The sequence below is a fragment of the Parus major genome, chromosome 2 (genome assembly GCF_001522545.3).
Source record: "Parus major isolate Abel chromosome 2, Parus_major1.1, whole genome shotgun sequence".
NCBI classification, from domain to species: Eukaryota; Metazoa; Chordata; class Aves; order Passeriformes; family Paridae; genus Parus; species Parus major.
Genome location: NC_031769.1, coordinates 135,282,429 through 135,307,568, shown reverse-complemented (window position 1 = coordinate 135,307,568; position 25,140 = coordinate 135,282,429). Strand labels below are relative to the sequence as shown.

General features: G+C 34.9%; 1 protein-coding gene across 3 annotated transcripts in view; it reads left to right on the top strand.

Moving 5' to 3' along the window:
* Positions 1–25,140, top strand: part of CSMD3 (CUB and Sushi multiple domains 3) — a 569,626-nt gene that overhangs the window by 63,759 nt on the left and 480,727 nt on the right. For all 3 annotated transcript variants that reach the window (XM_015619103.1, XM_015619106.1, XM_015619105.1), the window contains exon 2: positions 13,246–13,468. In XM_015619103.1, coding sequence (XP_015474589.1) covers positions 13,246–13,468 — 223 coding nt within the window. The remainder of the gene's footprint in view (positions 1–13,245; positions 13,469–25,140) is intronic.

Below are 25,140 nucleotides of genomic sequence, written 5' to 3'. Positions count from 1 at the left end.
TACCTTCTGCACTCCTTGGATCTGGGGCAGAAACCATTACACAGAGGAAACAAACCAGCTGGGTGGTCCTGCCATAAGTGTAATGGCTGCAGTTATTACTGTCAGAACCTGTTGACAGACTTTGCCGGGCTGTGCTGGCCATGTTGCATTCTTCTGCACGTTCCACAGGGATGGCACCAATGATGACAGCTCTGTGTTGTAATGTGCAAGTAGGAAATGGAGAACAGACACTGAGTATGCACTGCTCAGGTAGCTGGCCCTCATCTCTTTCAGTAAAGGCAGAGGAAAAGAACCTTACAGGTAAAATTACAAGTAAACACTGAGGTTAATAAACAATTGTCCACTTTTCCATGAATTTACTCCTGGCCTTGACTTGCTTGAGAACAAAAAAGGCAATAATATAATAATTGGAAAGGACTAAACTGTACATGTATCTTTGGTAGGCTTCCTTCTCTTGATCTTAGGCACCTGTGGAACAAGTGTCTAAGCTGACCTACATATTTAAATTTCTGTTATAGCCAACAGAATGGAGTCAGTTTATTTGATTGCAGTCTGATATACAGGACTAAGCATCACTGAATCTATTGTCCAGGACTTGACTGATAATAACAGGAGCCTTGCTGTTAGGATATTGTAAGCACCCACATTTAATCAAACTGTGCTTTTTATATCTCATTTGTAAGCAGATGAGTGAAGAATAAATGTCAGTGCTGGAACATAAAGATGACTTAAGCCCCTGGACTGCATTCAGTAGCTAGAGGACTCTGGATACACTGGCACAAAAGTTACTGGACATGCAGTTAAGGCTGAAAAATAAATCTGCTTTTACAGAAACACAATTTGCAAATTTGGATTTGATCCTAAGTAACAAATTTAATGAAAACTAAGACACTTTAGAAGATATGAGCATGAAGCTGACTTGCAATTAACCTGTGTCAAATACTCTGTGGGACACATAAATTGAGAGAACACAGAGACTGAGGACTTGAAATTGAGTTTAGTATACCCCAGTAATTACTGTGAACAGCTAGCTATTACATGGGGTGGAACTCTTAGTTAGACCAGAAGTTCATGTTGGCAAAAAAAACCCTAATAAAAATATATTTGGATATAGATTCAAGGAGGATTTGATTTAACATTTTTTTTATTATATGGAAGGAAAAAAAAGAGAGATAAATAGCTGTACCCAAACATTCCAATCAATTCTGCTTCCAACTGCACCAACTATGGCTGAAGAGAGTGCTACACAAGGTGGTCACACCTCCTCTGAGACAGGTACTTTGATACAATCAAATCTTTTTCATTCTGGTGCAGTCTTTTACCATGCCCCATTTTTCTCATATTTTTTACCAAAACTCAATAAAAATTCAACTCCTACACCATTCTCAGGGTGAGGCTGAGCATTTCTTCATCACAAGGATCATTGTGGGTCATGAAAAAGAATATTTAATTCTCTATTGAAGTATTATAGGCAGTCTTTCTTTCTTTCTTTCTTTCTTCACATGCAAACATAGAGAAATCAAGTATTTTAAAAATGTTTCCCATGAAAAAAGCTACCTCTGTATTCATATTTGTTCTCTTATAAGCAGACATTTACCTTTGTGGCAAAGAAGTAGAGAATCAGTACTAACAATAACATGTCTTTGGTTTAGGGAAAGAAAACAGCATAAAAAAGAGGTGAGGTCCCTAATATTTATACTAAGACCCAGTACTTATTTTTTTAATGCCAAAATATAAATAAATGTAATAAAAAAGGTGCCTGTCTCCTGAAAATTTTGTTAGGTAAGACACTGCTATTATGTGATATTTAATAAAGAGGATATGACCTGAGAAACGCACGAAGGTTTCTCTCCTCATTGTTTTCAATTGAACAAGCTTTAATACTCTATTGAGATTCTTTACTACTGGGGATATTTCAGTGCAGTACAATTTGTTTCAAAGTAATAGCTTTCCTGTTAGAGCTAGTTTGTCATGTCAGAGGGGATGATTATTCATGATAAGCCACTGGCAATATTACCAGTAATTTTTAAAAAATGTAGGGTACTGATTAATTTCAGAAATATTAGCTACTGAAAGCAGACATCAGTACTGCAGAATGGATGAGACACTTTGAGTAACAGTTGCCAAAAGGTGAAATAAGCTAAAACCTGGGAACACATCAATTACAGATATAAAGTCACCCATTTTAATAGAAAATGATGTGTTTCGCTTACTTGATCAGAACAAACACTGGACCCTGCTGAGTATTAATGATTGGGAGGGAGGAACTGAATGACTGAATGTCTGAGATCTGGGCTGTTATATAATAAATTGTCATTAAGTCTCAAGAAATAATTAGCACTTTCTCTTTTTTTTTTTTCTTTTTTTTCCTGATCTAAGCTGAAACCCAAGAAGAAAGATTTAGTCAAGACATCTGCATTTTTCCTCACGTCCCCATGCATGCATTGTTGGCATGGGAGTAGATGTAATAGCATGTAAGAAGCACTAGTGAATACACAATAACTAGCACATTATTAAAGCATGTCCAAATTCCAATCAGTAGATATGGCAGAAAGTAAACAATATTATAGATTTCTTTGTTCCATACAAATGAAGACATTTTGCTAACAATATGTCAGTGTTTACAAGATTTTTTTTTTTTAATTAAATGTTTTAACTTCCTTCTAAAACAATTTTATATTCCAAGTATGCTATCCAATTCAGAACTACTTACCTAAACATTTTTTCCTCCTGTTTCTGTTACTTCAGTGCTGCACTGTTTGGCTTTATTCATTTGTGGGTTTGATTGTTTTTATTTTTTCTATTCTTAAACATTTTGTATAAACTCCTTTCTTATGACTTTTCAGATGATATTTTTGTCTAACTTTGTCTGCATCCCCAGTTAAGGTGATCCAGCATTTTTGGCCAGAAGATGTTGTTGGCCAGGAGATGTTGTTGGCCAGAATATGGAAAAGGGTAACTGGTCAGTTTTGGAGATCAAATGTTTTTCTTTGATGCTGATCAGGTGTGGTTGGGTCTTTACTTTTTTCTCTGTTTGCTATTTTCAATGGAGCATAAAAAAGAGGACACAAATGATTCCTTAAATATTTATGCCTCTTTCCCCTTTCTGCAAATGGTCACAGTGTACCTTCAAGTTTTATCAAAACAGGTAGAGAGATAATTATTCTTATCTTGATAGTGATGATTCTACATAGGGATGTTTATCTCACATGGTAGGCTGGAAACATCAGCTGGGGTGGATGAATCACTTCATGTTGTCTCTCTGTACCTCAAAGCCATAGTAAGGGAAGTTGGCCAGGGGTACTTCTCATCAGCTGATGTTTAAAACCTGGCTGTTCACATCAGCTCCTAACATTTTGCCATGCTAATTTCCTCCTTAGAAACTCGGGGTATGGAGTTCACCTGTCTGCCTCTACAGGGAAACAGGTTTTCTCTGGAAAGGACCAGGATATAGAGAGTATTAGTCAGGGCTTCAATAGTCCTGTGACTATTGGGACCAAAATAAAATCTGAAACAACACTCAATTTTATTGCGTGGCTCTGTAACATTTTAGTATTCTTATCTCTAATAAATAGTGTAAAAAAAATCAAGAAGCTATCAGTGCCAGAGTGTTGGACACACTTGTACACCTTTTGTTGTAGAAAAGTTTTAATATCTTTTCTAGAAATTTTTTTCATGACTTTGAAGTACTTTCTATGTTATGGAGAAATAAATCTCTGATTTACTTTAAAGAAAATTATTTTATTGGTTAAATATTACAGATTTTAAATTCAAACCCTCCAGTGATGATATTTCCTTTCTAAATGGAAATAATGGAAATATATATATATATATTAGATAATATAGAAATTAGACAATACAGATTATATAAACAATCTTGATAATACTAAAGTTATTGTTTTCATAATATCAAAAAATTAGGTACCATTAAAAATCTTACAAGCTCAGATATTGCAGTAAGTAACAGCAGTCTTTATCTTTTGATCTTTCCTTAGCCTAAACTGCCTCAACAGACTACTGAAATTTATATTCTGTCTTATGATAAAATCTATATATATATTTATGACACATGAAAGTACATGGTAAAGGTGTTTATCCTTCCACTTCCTGCAAATTTAGAAATGTACAACGTGAACAAATTCAAACATAAAAATTGAGCAGAACTGACAATATCTGAAAATATGATATATATATAATATATAATATATAATTTATATCAGGATTCAGACACTTGAAACCATTGAAAAGAAATCATAGTAGTCTGCAAATTTTTAGTTGAGAAGAATTAATTTTTAATATATTAAAAGGCTGCTTCAATCAAAAGTTAACTTTTTTAGAAATTGTAAATGTAAAAGAATTAATTTCCATTTATAAAAGGCATCAACATTTTTCCAAGATGTTTAAATTGTGCTTCCTTCATTTTAAAGAACTGACATAGACTGTCCCATGTCAGATTCTTCATGAGAAGTTCTCCTGATCTCCCTGCATTCAGTTCACACTTAAATAGTCTGTGTCTCTTTGAAGTGGCTTTGGTGTTTTTTAACTATTATGTGATCTAGAAAATGAAAAGAAGAAAGCCCCCTGGAGTCTGGAGTATATCAAAGACTATAGCTGGATTTTCCTGATGCTGCTTCCTTTAGTTCTCAACACAATTTAATTTTGCTACCCTCAAATGGCATGGAGTGCATTTGGTATGATGTTCCAAATCCTACAGTAATGGCATTGCAGAGCAGCTATTGACACCAAGTTTTATATGTCTCACTGTGAAAACTGACATTTCACTGGAGAAGGTAATGTTTCAGAAGCATGAAACACTAGCTAGGTAATTATTTCTTCTAAAGTTTATAGCAGAGTCTCAAAGGTCTGAATTTCCATATCATCTAAAGTAGGAATATTTTTATTTTTTTTCATTTTAAAAATTGTATTTTTTGAAGGTCAGCCCTGTGAGTGAATGAGGAGAACTTCTAGGCTGTTTATGTCTGAAGTAATCTGAGCTGACAGAAGTCTGTCTTTTACTTTTTGGAAGAAGGAAATCAAACATGTTTATCAATGTTATCAAACACAGAATTTGCCTGAACTAATTTTCAGACATGCCTTTCATATGGTTTTCTCTTTAGGTCTATTGGGAAGATTCCTGATACAATTTCTGATTGTATGATGATTACTTTCTGCTTTTCAAGTGGACGAATTGCAGGAAGAGCAGGTAGATGAAGAAAGAGTGCAAGCTCAGAATACTGATGAACATACTTTTCACAATTAATTTGCCTAAAATAAGGAAGTCATAGTTCAAAATATTTATTCTTAAACACAGGAGTGAGAAACAGGGTGACCAAATGCCACTGAGATAAGAAATTCCATTATTTGAAATTAAAATTATCTTTAAAAAACCCCTCAAAATCCATTAATGTCTATCTACTGTCTCCTCAAACATAAAAAATGTGACTTCCCCACAGTTCTGTAGTGCTCACATGTATGAGGGGTATCAGATACGGCAGGATTTCAATCCCAGAGAGTATTTTTAATTTGTTTTGTGATGAGATTCCAAATGTCCTCTCTTGTTTTTATGTCCAGTTGTATTGCCTAGATGCTCGTCACATCTGAGAAATCACCCTTATCTGGCTGCATGAGCAAGGGGACAGTTGTTTTGGAACAGATGATCCCTTGTCTACGAGGCATTGAGGAATACATGGGGAATAAGAGAGAAATATTGAAATATCCTTAGAAGGAAAGTTAATTACATACTGGGGATAAAATCCTGTGTGTATTTCATCTGACTTTGTTGAAACCGGATTTTCATCTGTGGTGGTGCTAGAAATGCTTTTAAAATAGAAGAAGAAGACTACTCCATGTCAGAGTTATGTATAAACCAAAGTAATTAAAAGCCTAAAGGTGACTTAAAATCCCCTCTATTTTCCTGTGAAGGTGATAATCTTCTACTGAATGACTTAGAAGTTCCTAGAGTTTTGTCTCATCTTTTTTAAAATTCCTCAAAGACTGACAACACTATTGAAGTTAAACCCTCTTTGTTTTCAGTTACAGGAAATGACAAACAGTTTTCTGTTGTAGAACAAGAAATACAAACAATGGCAATAAATATTTATTTAAATACATGTAATAAAAATAGTATGGATACTTTTGTTACATGAGATCTAGTTTCTTGTTTTGTTAGCTTTCCAGTTTAAGCCTCCTGCTGCTCAGAATGTATTCCATGTGAACATGAGTAGTCCTACTGGTTTTAGACCTTACGTTTCTTCAAAGAAGTAACACACTCAAGGCTGACAGGAGAGAACAGAAATTTTGTCCTTCTAGTAGTTTTTAGAACTAAGTGAAGGTATCACTTTGAAGTGGAAGACAAGGCTAAAAAATATTTCTAAACCTCTTTTAGAAAATGTGTTTGTAACAGAGATAAGAAATTACTCTCTGGAGGAAAAACAGTACCTCCAGAAATTGTTTCAAATGTGCTGCTAATATACAGTGATTCTTTTTGACTGGTATTCTGCACCTGTTCCACTGATTAAGTTATAAAGCTTCCAGTCAACCCTACCAAAAGATTGGAAAAGTCATTTTGGTACCTTGTTATAGCTTATGCAAGGGCAAGACAATCTATCTTACTCAGTTATTTACCAAAAAGTATACCCATCTTTTCTCATAGCCCTAAAATGATACAAATCACAGATAAAAGGTAAACTTTTGAAAACTTTATGGTGTCTAAACTTTATAAAGTCCCAATTTCTAGTAAGTTGTGCAGAGAATAGACATCAGAATATCTTGTTTGAGAAAGCAAATGCTTTTAAGAACAAATTGAAACAAAATGGCAGTTTAATTAAGAAATCCCCATTTACTAGGAACTCCTAAGACCTGATTTTCAGAGAGGTTCTTCAGCATTCTTTGTGCACTTCACAAACACGATGTTTTTGAGGTTTTTGTTTGCTTTTGTACTAAGGCTTTATTAAGAAGCTCTGAGATTTTCTTGGGCTAAAGAAAAGAGTCTTAAATCAAGGAAAGTGGCATTATATGTCAAAAACCCCAAGAATTATTTACAAAAATAGAAAGTATGAACAACCCAAAGAGATAGAAATTACTTAGACAGAAGGAGTTGTAATCGTGAGAGCTGGGGTGTTTCAGGTTCCAGGGACACCTTATAGAAGCCTTGCAGTACCTGAAGGAAGTCTACAAGAAAGCTGGAGCAGGATTTTTTAGAAGGATGTGTAGTGATAGGACAACAGAAAATGGACTTAAACTGACAGAGGATTAGCTATTAGGTAGAAATTCTTCACTGTGAGGGTGATGAGATACTGGAACAGGGTCCCCCAACTTGTGGATTTTTCATCATTGTAGTGCTCAAGGCCAGGTTGGGCAATCTGGTCTAAAGGAGGGTGTCCTTGCCCACAGCAGGGATTTGGAAATACATGATCTTTAAGGTCACTTCCAACCCATACTATTTTATGATTCCAAGTTTTTATTACTTCAGGAAATTAAAACATAAGACAGTAACAATTATATGCGGTCAGGAAAAATATTAGACTTTTCTCTGTTGGTAGAAAGCTCATTATAAAAGCTGCTATTGTAGCTGAGATAGAAGTGAGAATTATTTGAAGTACAGAATATTGAGTTAGACATAGAGATCCATAGGGATGCAAGATAGTCTTTTCCAAAATAGCAGCAGTTCTAAGGCCTTGTGGAGTCCTGCCCCACTGTCAGCTGCCAGCCAGGTGCAGGGGACTTCTGTCCTGGTGTGCTGTGGTGCAGGGCTGCTGCTTGCATGTGCACCTCCCACACCAGCACAGGGGAAACAGGAGACTCGTGAAGAAAGAGGGAATTTCTGCCGGGAAGGGACACCAGTGAGTGTCCTCAGTGTAACAGAGCCAGAGGGTGTCTCAAAGCAGTCAACAGTTTTTTCATATGAATGCACAGTAGAATAAGAAAGAAGCTTGCAAGCTGCTGGACACATGGGATAGGAAGACAAAAAGGGAGAGAGTAAGAAGGAACTAAGACCAGTACACTAAAGGAGATGATTGCCTTTCATACTTGCACTCATGCGGAAAAGTCAATAAATCCTTGTTCTATTGGAAGTTAAAGTTAGTGAAAGGAGGCTTGTTTTATGTAGAAAAGATGCATAATTGGAATGGAAAGCATAAATTAAAGAGAATTAAGACACAATGAGAAGTGATAAAAAGGTAAATTTCAAACACACTTCAAAGTAAAATGCAGCCATCACATCTGATGAGAGCATCCTATTCTCAGTTTTAAATGGGCTTGAAGATCTGGGGGTGAGGCTTGTCAGGACAATTAAAGTTGAGCTAGAAATAAATATTAGAATATTAGAAATAAAAATTGAGTATATATTTTCCAAAACTGGATAAGATTTATAGCAGAAGAAAAGGATTCACAGCATAGGGATGGGTTTGTCACTACGAAACCTGTATCTGTTGAACTCCAGTAGAGTCTTTCAAGTGCTAACAAAAAGGATGAACAGAGAGGAACTATAAAAACTAAGGTGATGATAATACAAGTGAACAGAAAGAGAACCCAGCAAAAGAGAAAAGAATTAGCAGAGCAGTACTGATTTAGGGTCACCAAAAAAATAACTACTTTTTGCTGCCAAATACTGTCAGGTGATCAAAGACCACAAACAGAAAAAGGTGTTGGAGAAACATGTGGTGAGCATGAGGAGACACAAGTGAATAAGTAGATGTATTCTGAATGGAAGAGAACTATCATTTAGGGGGACAAGAATAATTTTGCAAATAGGTATGTTGCACAAATTGTTGCAAAAAGGGATGTGAACATGGATGACATGGCTAAGGAATACTTTAAAATAAGATTGACTGTTTTAAGATAGCTGCAAGTGTAAGAAATGAAAAGAGATCACATTATCAGAAAAGATATTGAAGAAAAATGCAGCGTATGAACAAATCATCTTCCATTTTCTTGGTTTTCTCTTAAAATAAAAGAAAGTATTAAAAACTTAATTGAAAGGAAATACACAAGCAACTTAGAAATGTACAAGTGTGTTAATCAATGCAGACTCAGTATAATTATCTTATGGTAATGACTGTTACTAAAGAATACATTAAACAAGGGAGATTAAGAGTAAATGAAAGGTGTGGAGTACTTGTAAGGTGAAAGGTGTGGAAAAATGTTATTAAACAGAATAATAGACTGGTCAGGAGGAAGAGAAAAAGCCAAAGACAATCTTGTTGAGTATTGAGTGAGTGTAATTATGGGACATTCAAGGGCCTGTCTCTTATACACATCTAAGAGAAAAAGCCAAAGACAATCTTGTTGAGTATTGAGTGAGTGTAATTATGGGACATTCAAGGGCAAGGGGTATGGACATGATGTAAGGACTAATTGCTTTGTTATAAGACAATGAAAGTTGAATAAATGGATTAAGAACAGCTGTTACTGATGCTCACAATAATTCCACGATGAATCAAAGGATGACTGAAATCAGGAAGAGGAGCTGTGTTTTCCGATTTCAAGAAGTTTATTTATGCATGTAAAATTGATGAGAATTAAACATCTGAATTTTAAAATCTGGTATAAAAAATGCAACAGAAACTTTGAATCATACTAGCTATTAAGAGAATCTCATGAGTGGTGTTGTTCATCTTCATACTTATTTCAACAAGAAATTTTCTTTTCTAGTCTAACTTCAAGCTTTTCAAAATTCTTTATTGTGTTCTTTGCATAAAACCTTCTCTTTTATGAAAAGCAGTTTGAATGTAAATTCTGCTTGGAATGCTGGTTCTGAAATCTAAATGAAAAAGATCACAGTATATGCTACCAGTTATTTCAGCATGAATTTTACCTCTTGAAGATAAATGTCATGTTTTCCACATTTGATCAGACCAGTCAGTTAATGCACACTGTCTATTTTGATCATACCCAAGTTGCACTGCCAGGTGAAGAGCATCACAGAATGTATTAACATATGAAAGCAGAGATTAAAGTGCATGTTGTGCACATGAATTCTGTTGGCATGATTTCTTATTTTACAGACTAGAAGAGCAGACCTATCAAAATCAAACTTCACTGTTGGTTTGTTTGGGGCTTTTTTTCCATTCTTGGAATTAAAAGTGTATCTTCTGACACGTGCATAGCTGTGCTACATTCTGCTAGTCATCTCTGAAAAACAACCAAGTTATAGCATCTTGCAGCATATGAATAATTCTCTTTTTTGTTACATTTTGAATATGGAATAAAAGGAGTAATTGGAACTTTCATATGTCATGGATATTTACATTTCATATCATTGTATGAGTAGGACTAATTATTGCATTGAGTATGAAGCATTACACTCCTTAATAAGTAGCATATTATCTCACAAGGCTCTGTTCCCTCATAGTTTTGGCTCTGGGTTTTTTTTGGTTGGTGTTTTTTGGTTTTTTTGGGGGGAGGTTGTTTTTTTTGTTTTGTTTTTTTGAGTTTTAATTTATAATAATTTATTATAATTTAATATAATTTAATTTATAATAATTTTATTTTGGTGACAGTAGACCTATTATATATCAGTTTTCCTTTGTAGTTTCTATTGAATTAACAGAATAGTCCATATGTAATTGAAAGTAAAAATTGAAAATAAAATAAGTACCATAGTAAAGGATCTGAATTATGGAGCTGTATTATTGAGTCAGTATAAACTGTGCTTTCCACACTTGGTCTGGAGAGATGGATGAAAATTAGCAGTGTATGCTATTTAATTTTCAAGTTTTTCTCTAAGTTTTTTCTCTAATTTATTGAAGTAGGCCTCAGCAAGAGATTTCTAGGAAAAAAGATGATTGATAAATATGTGCACACAGCTATTTTAAAAGTCTTATTATAGTGATTGTACTTGGTAGGAAGTGTTAAAGTTCTAGGATGTAGGTCTTATGAGTAAATAGTTGTATTTTCTAGAGCGTCTTGTGCAAAAACTGTATTCCGAAAGATTTTTAAAGTGCTAAATAAAACAGCTGAGCTTAAATAATAAATAATAACACATAAAGAGGATTTAAAAATAGTTCAAGTATATGAGGGAGATGCAGAAAGAGATAAATAAAACAGACTCCTAACAATGAAGGTTGTGCAGACACTGATATGAGAATGAATTCTCTAAGTAGCTTGCAGTAGAAAATAAAATTTGCTACACGTCAGATGAGGTAAACAAAGCCCTAATTTCTAAGAGTACTTACCTACTTTCTAAGAGTATCTTCCCTTCCTTTTTTGTCCTATACATCTATGATACAATGATAATTGTATTAAAAAAACAGTCATATTTCATAAGAGGCACCTTTTCCTACCATTGTAAATGTATATGAAAAAGCTGAGATAAAAAAATCATACATTCCACTGTTCTGTTGTCAAGAAAAGTTACTTTACAGCATAGTAATACAAAGTGCAAAATCTCAGGAGATTTCTGCTTAGTACTTCAGGGAAAGGGGTCTCTCTACATTTAAATGCTCAGTGTGAAGGCAAGCTTGTGAATGTGCCATGAAGATGATTTAATGAGCTCAAATATATATATGTGTGTATAATTTAAGAGTTGGAATCTGGTTTGTTTGTCTGTAGTTTGTTATGAAATGTATATCATGTTTTTGTGAAAGAGCAATTCAGCGCTTTGTGCTTTCTCTCAGATGAAATCCCTGCACTAGAAGAGGGGGCTTGCTCTGAGCATTCTTGGGGAAAAGAAGTTTCAGGGGTGCAAAAGGCAAAGCAGGAAAGCTGATCTAATATTTGAGGGGTAAGAGACCAGAAAGCCTGGAGAGGGGATGTAGACCTACATTTAGACTACAAAGCTGGTGGAAAATAAAATTATCCTAAAGTCCCAAAGGAGTTAAGAATTGCCATAACTGAGCCTTAGAACTTGAAACAAAAGTGTAGAAAAAAACCTGCCCTGCCAGCACACAGTGACTTGGGAGAGACCTTTTAATAATTATTCTTGTTCTCTTATTTTTCCGAGGAAATGAATTTTCTGTATAAAAAGGAAATTTGATATAATTCAAGTAAAATTAAGCTTTAAATGTAGGGGCATTTTCTGACATTTAAGGATGTTAATTTTAAAAAGGATCTAGGAACAGAACAACTTTTCAACTTTGACCCACTATACTGAATTTGGCTGGGACAGACTTAATTTTCTTCATGGTAGATCCTACGGTCCTATGTGTTAGATTTGTGACCAAAACAATGCTGAACATTTTATCAGTGCCTACACATCATCCAGGCTTCCTCTGCTCCTCATACTTTTGGGAATGGGCAAGAAGGTGGGAGGGGACACAGACTGGACACGGATGACCCCAACCAATAAAAGGGATATTCTAGAAAATATGGCAGCTCAGTGGTATGGTCAGTGGTAAAAGCTGATGGAAAGGAGGAAGGGACCATGTGTTATGGTGTTTGTCTTGCCATGTAACCATTAGGTCTGATGTAGGCCTGCTTTCCTGGAGGTGGCTGAGCACCTGCCTGCCAAAGGAGCCAATGAATTCCTTCATCTGCTTTGCTTGCGTGTGCAGCTTTTGCTGTACCTATTAAACTGTCTTTGTCTCAACCCACATGTTTTCTCACTATTACTCTTCTTAATCTCCTCCATCCCACTATGGGGGAATGGAAGTGGGGGTGTGGATGTGGTGTGTGAGGGAGCAGCTCTGGAGCCATACCTGATCACTGCAGTTCAACAACATCCACATAGGCTCTGTCAAAACATGTAAATTGTTAATGTTTACATGAGATAATGTAAAGATGCAACAGATTGCTATTTCAGATTGAGCCCTTTGGTACAGAACTTTCATAACCCAGAATTATTGACTGGGAAAAGCTTATTCATAATAAATAGACTTTCAACCTTCTCCAGAGCCAAGATACGTGGAGGAAAAGCACAAGGTTAATAAGCTTAACCTGTATCAGACCTGTATCCAAAGAAACTTACTTACTCTTCCCTTTGACAAAAAAAGGTAATTGATGTGAATACTTTGCTTCATAGGCAAACAAATTTAGTCATAGGTGTTGTTATATACATTTATTTTCAATGATGTTACCATATGTCTTTAGATAAACAGTATGCAAAACACATTTGTTAGGTAGGTGGGATTGTTTTGCATTAAGTGGCCAGCACTTCTATAAAAACATGGTCTTTACCTTTCTAAATGCAGTAGTTGCTAAGAAATATTTTGATATTATTTTCAGAAACTGTGAATTCTAATTACGTATTCTATTGAAGGTTGATATAAAATGGATTACTAACTTTTGTTTCCTTGGTATTTTTTTTAGGATTTATTTATACCTGTGGTGGAACTTTAAAAGGACTTAATGGCACTATAGAAAGCCCTGGCTTCCCATACGGATATCCAAATGGTGCAAACTGTACCTGGGTTATAATAGCAGAAGAAAGAAACAGGATACAGATCGTCTTTCAGTCTTTTGCTCTAGAAGAAGAATATGATTATTTGTCATTATATGATGGGCATCCTCACCCTGCAAACTTTAGGACAAGGTAAAGAATAAACATTATTAAAATCTAACTTGTAGTAATAAATTAAAAATATATGATAAAATAGCTATAGGTAATGTTTTTAAATTATGGATTCTTTCTTATTTAGTCTTTAAGGTGTGCTTCCTCTAATTAATCATAGCTGTCAAAATGTATATCGTGCTTTAATTCTAGTTAAAGTAACTGCTGAAATTAATCTAGCCCTCATAAAATTGGTCTCAACGAAAGTAATTAATTAAGAAGCATGCGAGCATGGATAAATTAATGTAAAGTGAATATGAGATTGTGGAGGTCTCAGTTTGCATGATCTAGAAGCAATGGAACTTTTGTAATCTTTGCAACAGGGAGCTTTTTATAGTGATCAGGAAAACTTACTTAAGATAGATTAATTTTTTTTGTATATGTTTGCATATGAACATCTTCTAACAAAAAGGGTTTACAAAAGTGAAAAAATCGGTTTGAGATGTCAAGAGTGTGATGTACCACAGAACATTTTCTATCAGAGCCTACTTTGGAGTCTTAGGCCAGATGTTCAGTTCTGGAAGGCTGCAGTTTATGGAATACATAATAATTCCACAATACCAGTAGATATGTTACCATACATTTGCTAGTTATCTTTACTATCATCTACCTGGACTTCTGTAAGTCAATTTGTCATCTCCCTAGACTTCTGTAAGGCCTTTGGTATGGCCACACAACATCCTTGTTGTTAAATGGGAGAAATATTTATTTGATTGAGTGGACTGTTTGAGGAATAACACAGTGGCCAATTAGAACTCAGCAACAAGTGGTGTCCCCCAGAGGGTCTGTACTCAGACAAATACTATTCAATATCTCTGTTAATGATGTGGAGAGGGGAATTGAGTGCAGGCTCAGCAAGTTTGCAGATGGCACCGAGGTGAGTGGTGCAGTTGATTTGCTTGATGGGAGAGCTGCTATCCAGAGGGACACCAGCAGGCTGGAGGGGGTCCAATGAGATGGGGCCAAGTGTAACATTCTGGTCAGTTCTCAGTACCAATACTGACCAGTGGATCCATGCACTTAGAACAGTCCTGCAGAGAAAGACTTGGGGATATTGGTAGATGAATAATTGGACATGAACCAGGAACACAGGTGAGGACTGGAGCACTTTTCAGTTGAAAGCTGAGGCTGCTCACCTTGGAGAAGGGAAGGTTTTGTGGAGATTTGCAACTTCCCAGTATCTGAGGGGGTCCAACAGGGAAGTTGGAAAGGGACTCTTCATCAGGAACTGTAGTGATAGGTACAGGGGGAATGGGTGCAAATTGAAAGAGGGGAAATTCAGGTTGGATATTAAGAAGAAAACTTTTACTATGAGGGTGGTTAGACACTGGAACAGGCCATGGATGCTCCAACCCTGGAAGTGTTCAAAGACAGTTGGATAAAGCCTTGAGCAACCTGGTCTGCTGGGAGGTGTCCCTGGAGTGGGGTTGGGACTAAATGATCTTAAAGGTCCATTCCAACCTCTTAAAAGTCTATGGATCTATAATAACATTGGATATGAGGAAGAAATTCTGTAATAAGAATGCAGTAAGATACTGGAACAATTTCCCCAGAAAAGCCTTGGCTTTGTGTAACCTGAAAGATGTCCCTTCCCATAACAGTAGTGTTGGAATTAGATGATCTTCCAAACTAAACCGTTCCATGATTTTATCCTGTGATGAAGAAAGTAATAATTGTTCCTAATCAGGGAAAATCCACTTTCATTTTATTTTGCATAATGCTACTCAAAGAAAGGGATGTGTTTTCATAATATTTTATGGTAAGTGTTGATACACTGATAATGTATTTTTAAACTATTGCATAACAATCTGGCATCTGTTCACTAAAAGGAATATGTCACTTGGTACTAAAAGGAAACTAGAAGAGTAAAATTCTACATCTCAAATTTTTGCAGGATATAAATTCTCTTAGATGGTTAACAGTGGGCAGATGTGGAGAAATGCAACTCTAATGCAATTGTTTTTCTTTGTACTTCTATGTTTTCATATCTATTTCCTGTTTCATGAGTGCTTGAATACAATTCTGATATCAGCTGCAGGAAAGAGGGAACCCATAGATAAAAGATTTGAGAGTTGTCTTCCACAACATGTTTTTCTCCTTTCTATTCACTCCTCAAAAGATGAAACTGAGATTTTTTCTCAGATGTAGGAGCCTGAAAAGGCCCTCACTGTCAGTCAAAACTTTGGCTGGTGAATCTACTCTAAACTGCAGTCTCAAGGAGTATGTGAACAATATTCTGCACAAATTCAAAGCACAAAACTATGATTCCAGTTAGGGACCAATGGTACTTACTGAGTTACGGTTTAAATAAGCATCAGGGAAAACAGGTGAAGATAGCAGTTTAAAAGGTTAGGTTAATATGAAGATGAAAATATCTTGTAATGCAGAATTACTTTTTTTTATGTCTTGTTCAAACTGCTGAAAAGGTTTATGTATATTTGTGTGCACATGTACATTCAGATATATGTTTATGTATCTGAATACACACATATATAAATAGCTATATACGCATTTATAGATAAATGTGTTTAAGATTCTTTTTAAATTAAACTAATTCTTCAATGCTGGAGCTTTAGAATATGCTTTGTTAAAAGGTTAATATCTTAGAAGAAAATCAAGGAAACCTGTCATGCTTAAATGTTTCAGTATTGTGTACTTAGGATGTCATTAGATTCTGGTGAAGAACAGTGAAAGAAGATATGTGGAAAAGAATCAGTCAGCACTTAAAAAGCCCCTCAGTATGGGGCTTGAACTAGACTATTTTGCAAGACTTCCAAGATCTTTCCAGAGTGTAGATGCGGAAGTACAGCACACATTTGTGTGAGTGGAGAATTTGCTTTAAAGAAAGCATGATAGTGAAATTACGCAACCTTTGCTAAATCCTTCATGGTGGCATTCATTTTTTTAGATTTCTGTAGTAATTAGTGAAGTTTCCTGAAGTTTTCTTTTTTTTTTACAAATAAGTGAAGTTTTACTGAGGTACAGGTGATTGCAGGAGCTGTCCTTCTAGCATGACAATATATTTTGACATTTTACTTAGTGACATTAATGAAAGTGCAATCAGATTACATTTTTCACCCTCCCTTTAATTTTTTATCAGGAAAAAATATTTTCAGGGGGCTACATATGTGTATTTGAAAAAATACATAACTGGACAGCTAAAAAAATTATCTTGGATACACAAGGACACTTCTTCTGGTTTTTACTTTAAGCTTGTGGAATAACTTTCTACATGAATTAAATGATTTTGCAGTTCAACTATTTATGAAGCTCATCACGTTGAGTCCCTCATCATCCAGTTTTGTACTTTGTCTAATTGGTTTCCTCAGAATTAAATCTTATTGAAATTGCAGTCATTGCATGTCTTCAGTGAATGCTCAACAACTTTTAATTGATTTACCTGACACTTAAATGGCAGCTAAACAATAATAAATGTAAAAGAAGTATATCAGATATGACCATGGGAAGTGTATGGGAAGTGTAGTCAATATTTCACTTGCATCTTTGTGTTACTGTGTATATTTAATTTAGTTTATTTCTCGTTATAATATTTGCTTCAAACTATTAGTACAGAACAACTTGTGAACTTAATGCAAAAATTTTTTTTTTCATAAATCATATTTGTAATCACCTAAAAAAAAGGGTTGTTTGCAGAAAGACAATGTTGCTTCCTGTATATGAACCAAGCTTTTAGCAAAATTTTGTAGTTGGGAATATTTCTGGGTTACATCACTGTCTATTTTTGGAGCTTTCTTGTTGCCCCCCACAATGCATATTTGTTTGATTTTTGTGTACCCTTTCTTCCACATTTTTATAATTAGTTCCCCTCAAAATAAAATAAAAAAAAAAATAAAATTAAAAAAAAAAATAAAATCTGTGGTTGATTTTCTATGACTGCTTTTAAAAACATTGTTTAGGCCTTGTTTTGGTAAGTAGCTAATACTTCCAAATTCAATTCTAGATAAATGTCTTGCATTTCCAGATTAAAATTCCTGTTCAATTTTTTCAAAATTTCTGTCTTTCTCTTTTTTTTTTTTTTATGTGGTACGAGATGAATCGTTTGAGCTAAGCTTATAATATGTCTTCAATTTTCTGAGTGCCCAGCCTGAGAAAAAAAGGGTTTTGTTTGCATTAGAGATAAGAAATCCCACGATTTAATGAAGTTCACAGAAGGTATACTTGAACCAATAAAACATCACATAAACCAATTGCTTTGCAAAGCCAGTTGGAGTCATCTGATGATACCTTTTGCAAGTTATGAAAATAGTCTTTAGTGCAATTTGTAACTAATTCACTGTAGTATCCTTGTCAGGGAGTGGCAGGGGAAGAGCTGCTCCACACAGGCCCAAGCCAGGAGGCAAGGAGGCCCCACGCAGGCTGTGCTCTCAGGCTGGGGTGAGCATGGAGAGCAGAGCTGGACTCTGCCAGGGTCCAACACAGCACCAACACAGCCTGAACCACGTCAGGGTCCCTGCAGACATGCAGCTGGGAGAAAAGGAGGCAGGGCAGCTAAGCTCCCCATGGAATAGGGTTGTGAGGCCCGTGCCTGGCAGGGGCAGGGGCAGAGCTGCAGCAGGATGCCTCAGGATGGGTTGAAAGCCCCAGGAACCATGGACCGTGGTGGGTGGCAGTCCCACCAGCTGAGGCTTCTCAGGGCCAGCAAGGGTCACTGGTTTCCTCAAAGCCCTGACTCTGCACAGAAGAATCCAGGAGAAAATTATTTAATACTTTGCTATAAGGCAAAATGTATGGACCTAACTGTATGAATTCTTCATTGTGTACTTTTCTTGTTCTTGAAAAGTCACATGAAAACCATAGTTAGTTTTAAACCACACACTTTGTGGCAGTGCTGTGGTGCCTATGTAAGTGGATGACTGAATAGCAATATGAACCCTGACATTTCCTTGTTATTATTTTACTTTGCAACTTGGATAATATCTTTTCTTCTTTCTTTTTAAAAGAAATTGCTAAGCATAAGACATAATATATTGTCAGTAAATATCAAAAGGTATGTTGGTATTTTTCTTTTTTTTTATATTAAGGATTTAGGTGCTTAGAATTGAATACTAATTTGAAAAGAGGTGTCGTACTCAGCAGTTGCCTAAAAGTTTTTTTCCTCTAATTAGCTACCCCAGCTTGCAGTGTAGTATTCAAAATAACTTTAAATATTTGAATAATAATGTGACTATGTACTCAAACTCTGTTCACAGTTCCAAGGAAATGTATCTCCTAATTTACTTAACCAGTTAATTTAACTAGTGAATTTAACTGCCAGTTATATATTCATGAAAAAATTAACATTGCATTAAAATCAATGAAATAAATTCAGATTTATTTTAGATAGAGAAATAAAATGTATCCCTTCTGAAATTGTACTTGGCTAAATTGAAGCATTTAATACTGTATATTTCTGTCTCTCTATGTTGACTAAAATAATCTTTAATATATTTATGCTCAGAAAGAAATATTTTAGGAGTTAAAACTATATATTTTACAAAGTTAAAAATAAAATTATTTAGAAAATTATTAGCCTACCATAATGTTCTGGTAAAAATCACCAGAAAATTCCATCATGTGTGTCTTCATAAGAACAGACATGGTATGGAAGTTTGGAAAGCTCCACTTTATTATAGCCTTTAGAAAAATGCTATAATAATTTGTGTCAATTATTCATTTGTTTGCATAAGTGAAAAGAACTATGAATATGTTTATTTAAAAAAAATTAAAAATGGAGCTGTGAGAAACTTCCACAAAATGGAATTTTTGATTACTTAATAAATATATATATATCTTTTCCTTATATTGAGAGCCTGCAAGATCAGCATGTATCTGCAGAGATATTTTTAAACGTTGATAACATTACTGTGTCCAAAGATTTAATTATATTAAAATCTTTTCTCTTGCGACTCGTGGTTAATTGTCTCTTAGGAGCTTTAATGGAAGGAAGCTTTAAACATGGTGTTTAAAAGAGGAGTTAATACTCATAGTTTTTAATCTCTTGTATTTAAGCAAGATAAATCATCCTTTCATCTACACTCCCTGCTGAGGCCACCAAGAATTAAATGTACAGGTTACCTGATCAGTGCTGCTGAGCTGAATAGAAGAAATTAACTGAAATTACTGGAGACATCTGCCACCTTTTCTCTGTTGGTGAATTGCTCTCCTAAAACATCTGACTCTCTGATTATGCCCGAAATTTTTAACATTTACTCCCCTTACAGAGAAAAAAAATCATTTTCAGTAGATTAATAAGCACATCTTTAAAATTTCAGCATGTTCCTAGTGTTAAATATAATTTGATATTGGCTCCTCAATCAAGTAACTCCAAAGGTTTGAATTTGGTACTTAATCAACAGACCCATACTGACTATAAAATTAAAATGAATATTTTTGGTCTAACTTGGGTAAAAGTAGAGAAAAAAATGACTGTAAAAATATGTAAAGTTACAATTAATCCTTAATATTCATTCATATAAATACTGTTAAAATTGCAGGTAGGTGAAATGTCTGTTCACTTGGCTTTGGGGCAAGGCTATGGTAACTGAGGGCATGGAAAAGCATCAAACATGCCAGAACAAGAAGCCAAACTGTCTTGTCTGACCACACATAGGAGTTAGAACTGTCTCAGTGGTCTGCAGGACCACACAAGGAGCAGCACGAGTGCTTTCCCCACCTGGAGAGGGAACACCCATGTGGGTGAGCAGAACACTCCACAGTGCCCACTCCTGGCCTGAAAACCTTCTCAGGTATCTGCCTCTCCATAATAAATGTGCCAGGTATTACTGACATCATAAGTAAACACTGTGTTTCAGCTCAAAACCAATCACAAATCTAAGGTATATTTTCTCTGAATAATTTAATTTTTATTATTATTATTTAAGAGCTTTGAAATAATTAATTAGAATTATCCATCCTTTTCTCTACATCTAAATTTTAATTAAAAACCGTTCAAGAGATTGGATAAATAAAACCAAATCAAAACAAAACCAACACCAAAAAACAAGGCAAAATCAAGATTATTTTACTAGTTTTATGTTTGTACTTAATAAATAGCACTAAATAAAATGCTAACAATGTCCAATTTTAAAATGGGAAAAATATATTTCTGGAAGACTAGATTTTGCCTTTAAAACTTTCTATTTTTAAAGTGAAATAATTATAATTTACATCTTTCATGTGCTAAATTGTCAGATTTATCTTACAAAAACTTTATGAAAAAAGGCTAACAAAAGAATAAGTGTTGGCACCGGCAGAAACTTCCAGTGTCCTCATTTAATAATTCTGCTTGCTTTTGCATTCCTTATTCTGACACATATATGCTTCTCCTTTTAACAGACATCAGTCTGTGTTGAGCAGGCAGCTATTAGGCTTTTCTGTTAACATTGTTCTGTCAACAATGTAGCTCCAGTAAGCCTTTTTTTGATGACTCATACCCTTTCCTTCTCCTGGTCCTTAGAAATTTATCCATATTTCTTTATGAAGGTTTTTATGTATCTTGCATCCTTCACTATCTCCCAGCCAAACTCTTTATGTTTTTTGGGAAAGTATCATGCTATTATGTATTTTTATATATTATTTTTGGAGCAAGTGTTCCACTCTTTCTCACACTGATTCTCAGCAAAACCAGAAGTAAAAGAAAGCCCCACTTTTTTGCCTTGCTTTTGACTCCTTCTTCCTCCATTTCTGCTTTGTCAGTGTTTCCACTTATAGAATTTCCAGACTTTAAGGCTTGTTTTACTTGCTCTGTCTTTTCCCACTTCCTCTCCCTTTAGGGGATCTACAGTACTGGAAGATATAGTGCAGGGTGCCCAGAGCTAGTGCCAATGTCTTGTCTGGGCAAAATTCCATGAGGGTGTGTTGATTCTCCTTCCTGAATCAAAATTTTGTTGTATGTAGATTCATTCTACTTCAAGTATGTGTATCCTTTTTTTTTTTGTAAGTTTTTTTCTCATATGAGCAATTCCTTCTTAAACCATATAAAGACCCTCTCAGAGTATTTTATCAGTTCATTAAAATTATTGTCATTTCAAGCAGCGGTTGGAGTATCTAACTCCAAGTTAATTCTGCCCCTTTCATCTACTAATGTAACAGTTGCTCAAGTTAGCAGACTACTAACAAAATAAAGAAAAAATGCCATCTTTGTGAGGTTCTAGATTAAATCTGACAAAGACAAGCTCTCTCTGACTCTGGTTATTAGGGCTTTAAGGCATGGCAGAGTGGAATATTTAAAGTTTTCATTCACAACTAGCCTTGACACTTGAAACTTACAAGGCATTCTTTTTCACTCTCCTTTTTATGTCTTTTTGGATATTGATGTAGACCAGGACTTGTTGACAGGGGGACAATGAATCATTTATTGCAGCTAAGAAAGTTTCCATTATCAACCATAGCTCTGATTTTTTTCAGCTCAGTCTGTTTATTATGCCCTAAGAGTACACATTTTTCTTCTCTCATCACTGTTCACTCCCTGTCCAAATTTTCAACCAGAGCAGATACCGTGAGCTGATTAGAATCAAATTAGGGATTCTCCACTTTGGAGAAACAACTTCAACTCTCTCATCACTGTGATTTTTATTTCAGCTGCTTCACAGTTCTTTAGATTTCTCCATTATTTTCCTGGAAAGAGAAGAAAGAAATGAATTTAATTTGAGAATTTAGGGGCTAGTGAACAAGAATCAACCAGATTATACTCTCCCTTCACAAAAAAACCCAAAAAACAAACACAATAAAAAAGGTGTAAATCCCAGACAAATGAAGAGATAAGGATACAGAAAGCAGCAAGAACAAATACCAAAGCACATGAAGGCAAATTAAACAAAGGCAATTAAAAAAAAAAAGAAGGAACCAGCAACCAAAGTGGAAAACTATATGAGATAGGAAACAGAACTGAATGATTCCTACTAGGAAAATTTTCACTGCACAACCAAAATAAATACTGCAAAGGTGTGAGCAGGAGATATCTAGAATCTTGAACTGAAAATTGGTAGGGACAAAACAATAAATACAGCAAAACTTGTAGATAGGAGAAACAGATAATTGGAAGAAATGTAACAGAATGAAATGTATTGGTAAACAGATATTCAGCTCTGAGAAGGGTTCTGAGTAGACAAAGTATTTAAACAGAGCTTTTTTTTCAATCTGTAAAGTTTGCTTTATGAAAAAGTATATTGAAGCAATAAAATTTTTGGCATTATGCTTATAAATGCAAAGCTGAAGGAACATATCAATTGTTTTATACTCTTAGGAATATTTTTATATGATGTTAGAAGTCTAGACACTGATAGAGAGAGAAAAATAGATAATTAAAACTGATAAAAGAATGTGCTTGCCTGGACAAGGTGCCACTTTTCTCGAATTTATGCTTACATTACTGCAAAGAAGCCAAGGTTTTGTCAGGTTTGGAAAAAAGAAATTAGCTAGAAAGGAAATCTAAAGTGGTAAGGGTTTAGCAACCAAACCAAGCCAAACTAAATGAAACCCAAGCAACCAACTAAAATTTCGGCTATATTTGAAGGTGGAGGTGACTTTCTAGTAACTGACCTTAGGAAGAGACTTTCCTATTATCAGCTTTCATAGGATATCTTTCTCTGAACTGGATTGCCAGTCTGTCTGCTTTGAATTGGTTGATGGATATTGGAGTAGCTTGCTTACTTCTCATGTAATTCAAGATAAACCTCCTTTACAGCCTCTGAGAGTTAATACCTGTCCTCTTTGGATAAACTGGTAACTAGTTTAAACTGGTAACAACCTATACATGAAGAGTGCACCTGCCAGTTTTATAGAGAGATGAGTAAAGCCATTTTTGAAAAAAAAAATAAAAAAAAAATTAAAAAAATGTACTTATTCACTTTTCTTTGTGCTGCTAAATTGCCTAATGGCATTTGAAAAGCTGATTTTTGTTGTGGAGGCCATTTACACAGTGTAACACACCATGCCAGTGCTGTCTGGGGCCATTAGTTTTCCATCTATGTTTCAGTATAAAAAGGAAAAGAACAATCACAATAATAGTCTTGTCTAACTGCCAGATCTGTTTACAGGGCTGAAAGCTGTTAAATTCACCTTGTATTGTTGCAGTTAACAGTATCAATAAGAAGAACTCATAAAGTTGATAACTCAATCAGAATGTATCTGGAACAAGCATATATTGTTACTAAACTAAACCCTGAACTATTAATTCCTGTGTGAATAGACTATTTCTATTATCTTTGAAGGTATGATCCTTCTATTTTAACTGGTATATCTGCAGAAAGCCAAAAGAATCCTTGGAGATTTTGTGCAAATATATGTTTCTGTGTGTGTGTATTTACATATACACTAATTAGAAAGAACATCAGGCATATGGCTTTACCTGGAGAACTTTTCTCTCTATCTTGCTAATATTTGTATTACATTGTGACTGTGATATTGTATTCTTGAAAAGTGACTCCTATAGATTATGTTACATTGCACAGTTGAAAGTGAGTATTTTATCATTCAAATTATTTTGATTCCTGGAACTTAAGAACAAATTAATGTCAATAACATAATGGAAATCCAGGAATATGTTGATAGGGAGGAGAGACTGCCCAGAAAAAATACCCAGAAACCACCCCCCACACACACACACATATACACACACACACACAAAACAAAAACAAAAACAAAAACCCCAAAAAGCCAACCAACAAACACACCAAAAAATCCCAAGAAAACAATGCCAAAAAGCAAAAAAAATCCCAGAGATACTTTCTTAAGGGTTAGTAGCATCAAAAAATTATCTCCAAATCTGATCTCAGTTCTTCTGTAGTCAGTGCAAATCTTTAGGACCTAAATGTAGCAACACAGATAATTATGCAGAAGTGTCTTTTTTCATTAGGATTTACAAATTCAGCCATGAAATTATGTATGCACTTTTCTTACATTGTCCAATATGCATCTATTTTGCATTGTAAAATATACATCCTACACATCTAGTTTTCAAGGTGTATGAAAACTTTAGCTTCTCTACATCTGTAACATATCTATACTGGACTGAGGTAATTTTGCTCATTAAATGTTGCTGCCTTAGAGTATGAAAAGCTGTGCACAGAAATGAATGTGCATTTTACCTAGTTTTAAACAGTATTAAAAGTTCTTTTAAGGTAAACTAGATTTGCTTTTCTTGCTGACGCCTTCCATATCCTCCATGCTAAAATTATATTAGTAGACTAAGTTTAACTGAGATTTTCTAATACTATAAAAGAGGAATCTTTTCTTGGACAAATGCCGTTCATTCTTAACTGTGGTTTGAAAGAAATCAATAAAGACTTCTATTGCTCAAGTCTGCAGGTGGACATTTCTCTAACACTTCTTTATAAGGTGATTGAAGTTATTGATGAGAGAGCTTTTCTAGAGTAACCAGCATCTATATATAAAGAATTGAGCTCATATATTTGGGTGGAATATTAGGTACTGGAAAAAGTGAAATGAAGTGGGCCTAGTGTGATGACCTAACTAGCAAATGATACATTAAAACTGAGGAATGATTTGGAGAGATAGTACATAAGTAAGATATGAGAGCAATGAGAGGAAATGGTGTAAAGAGCATAGCAGACCTATTTACTCCTAAAGGGAGCTATACATGTACCAAAATGTCAACAACATGAGTGGTGACAACAACTGTATTTTTAGGCCAT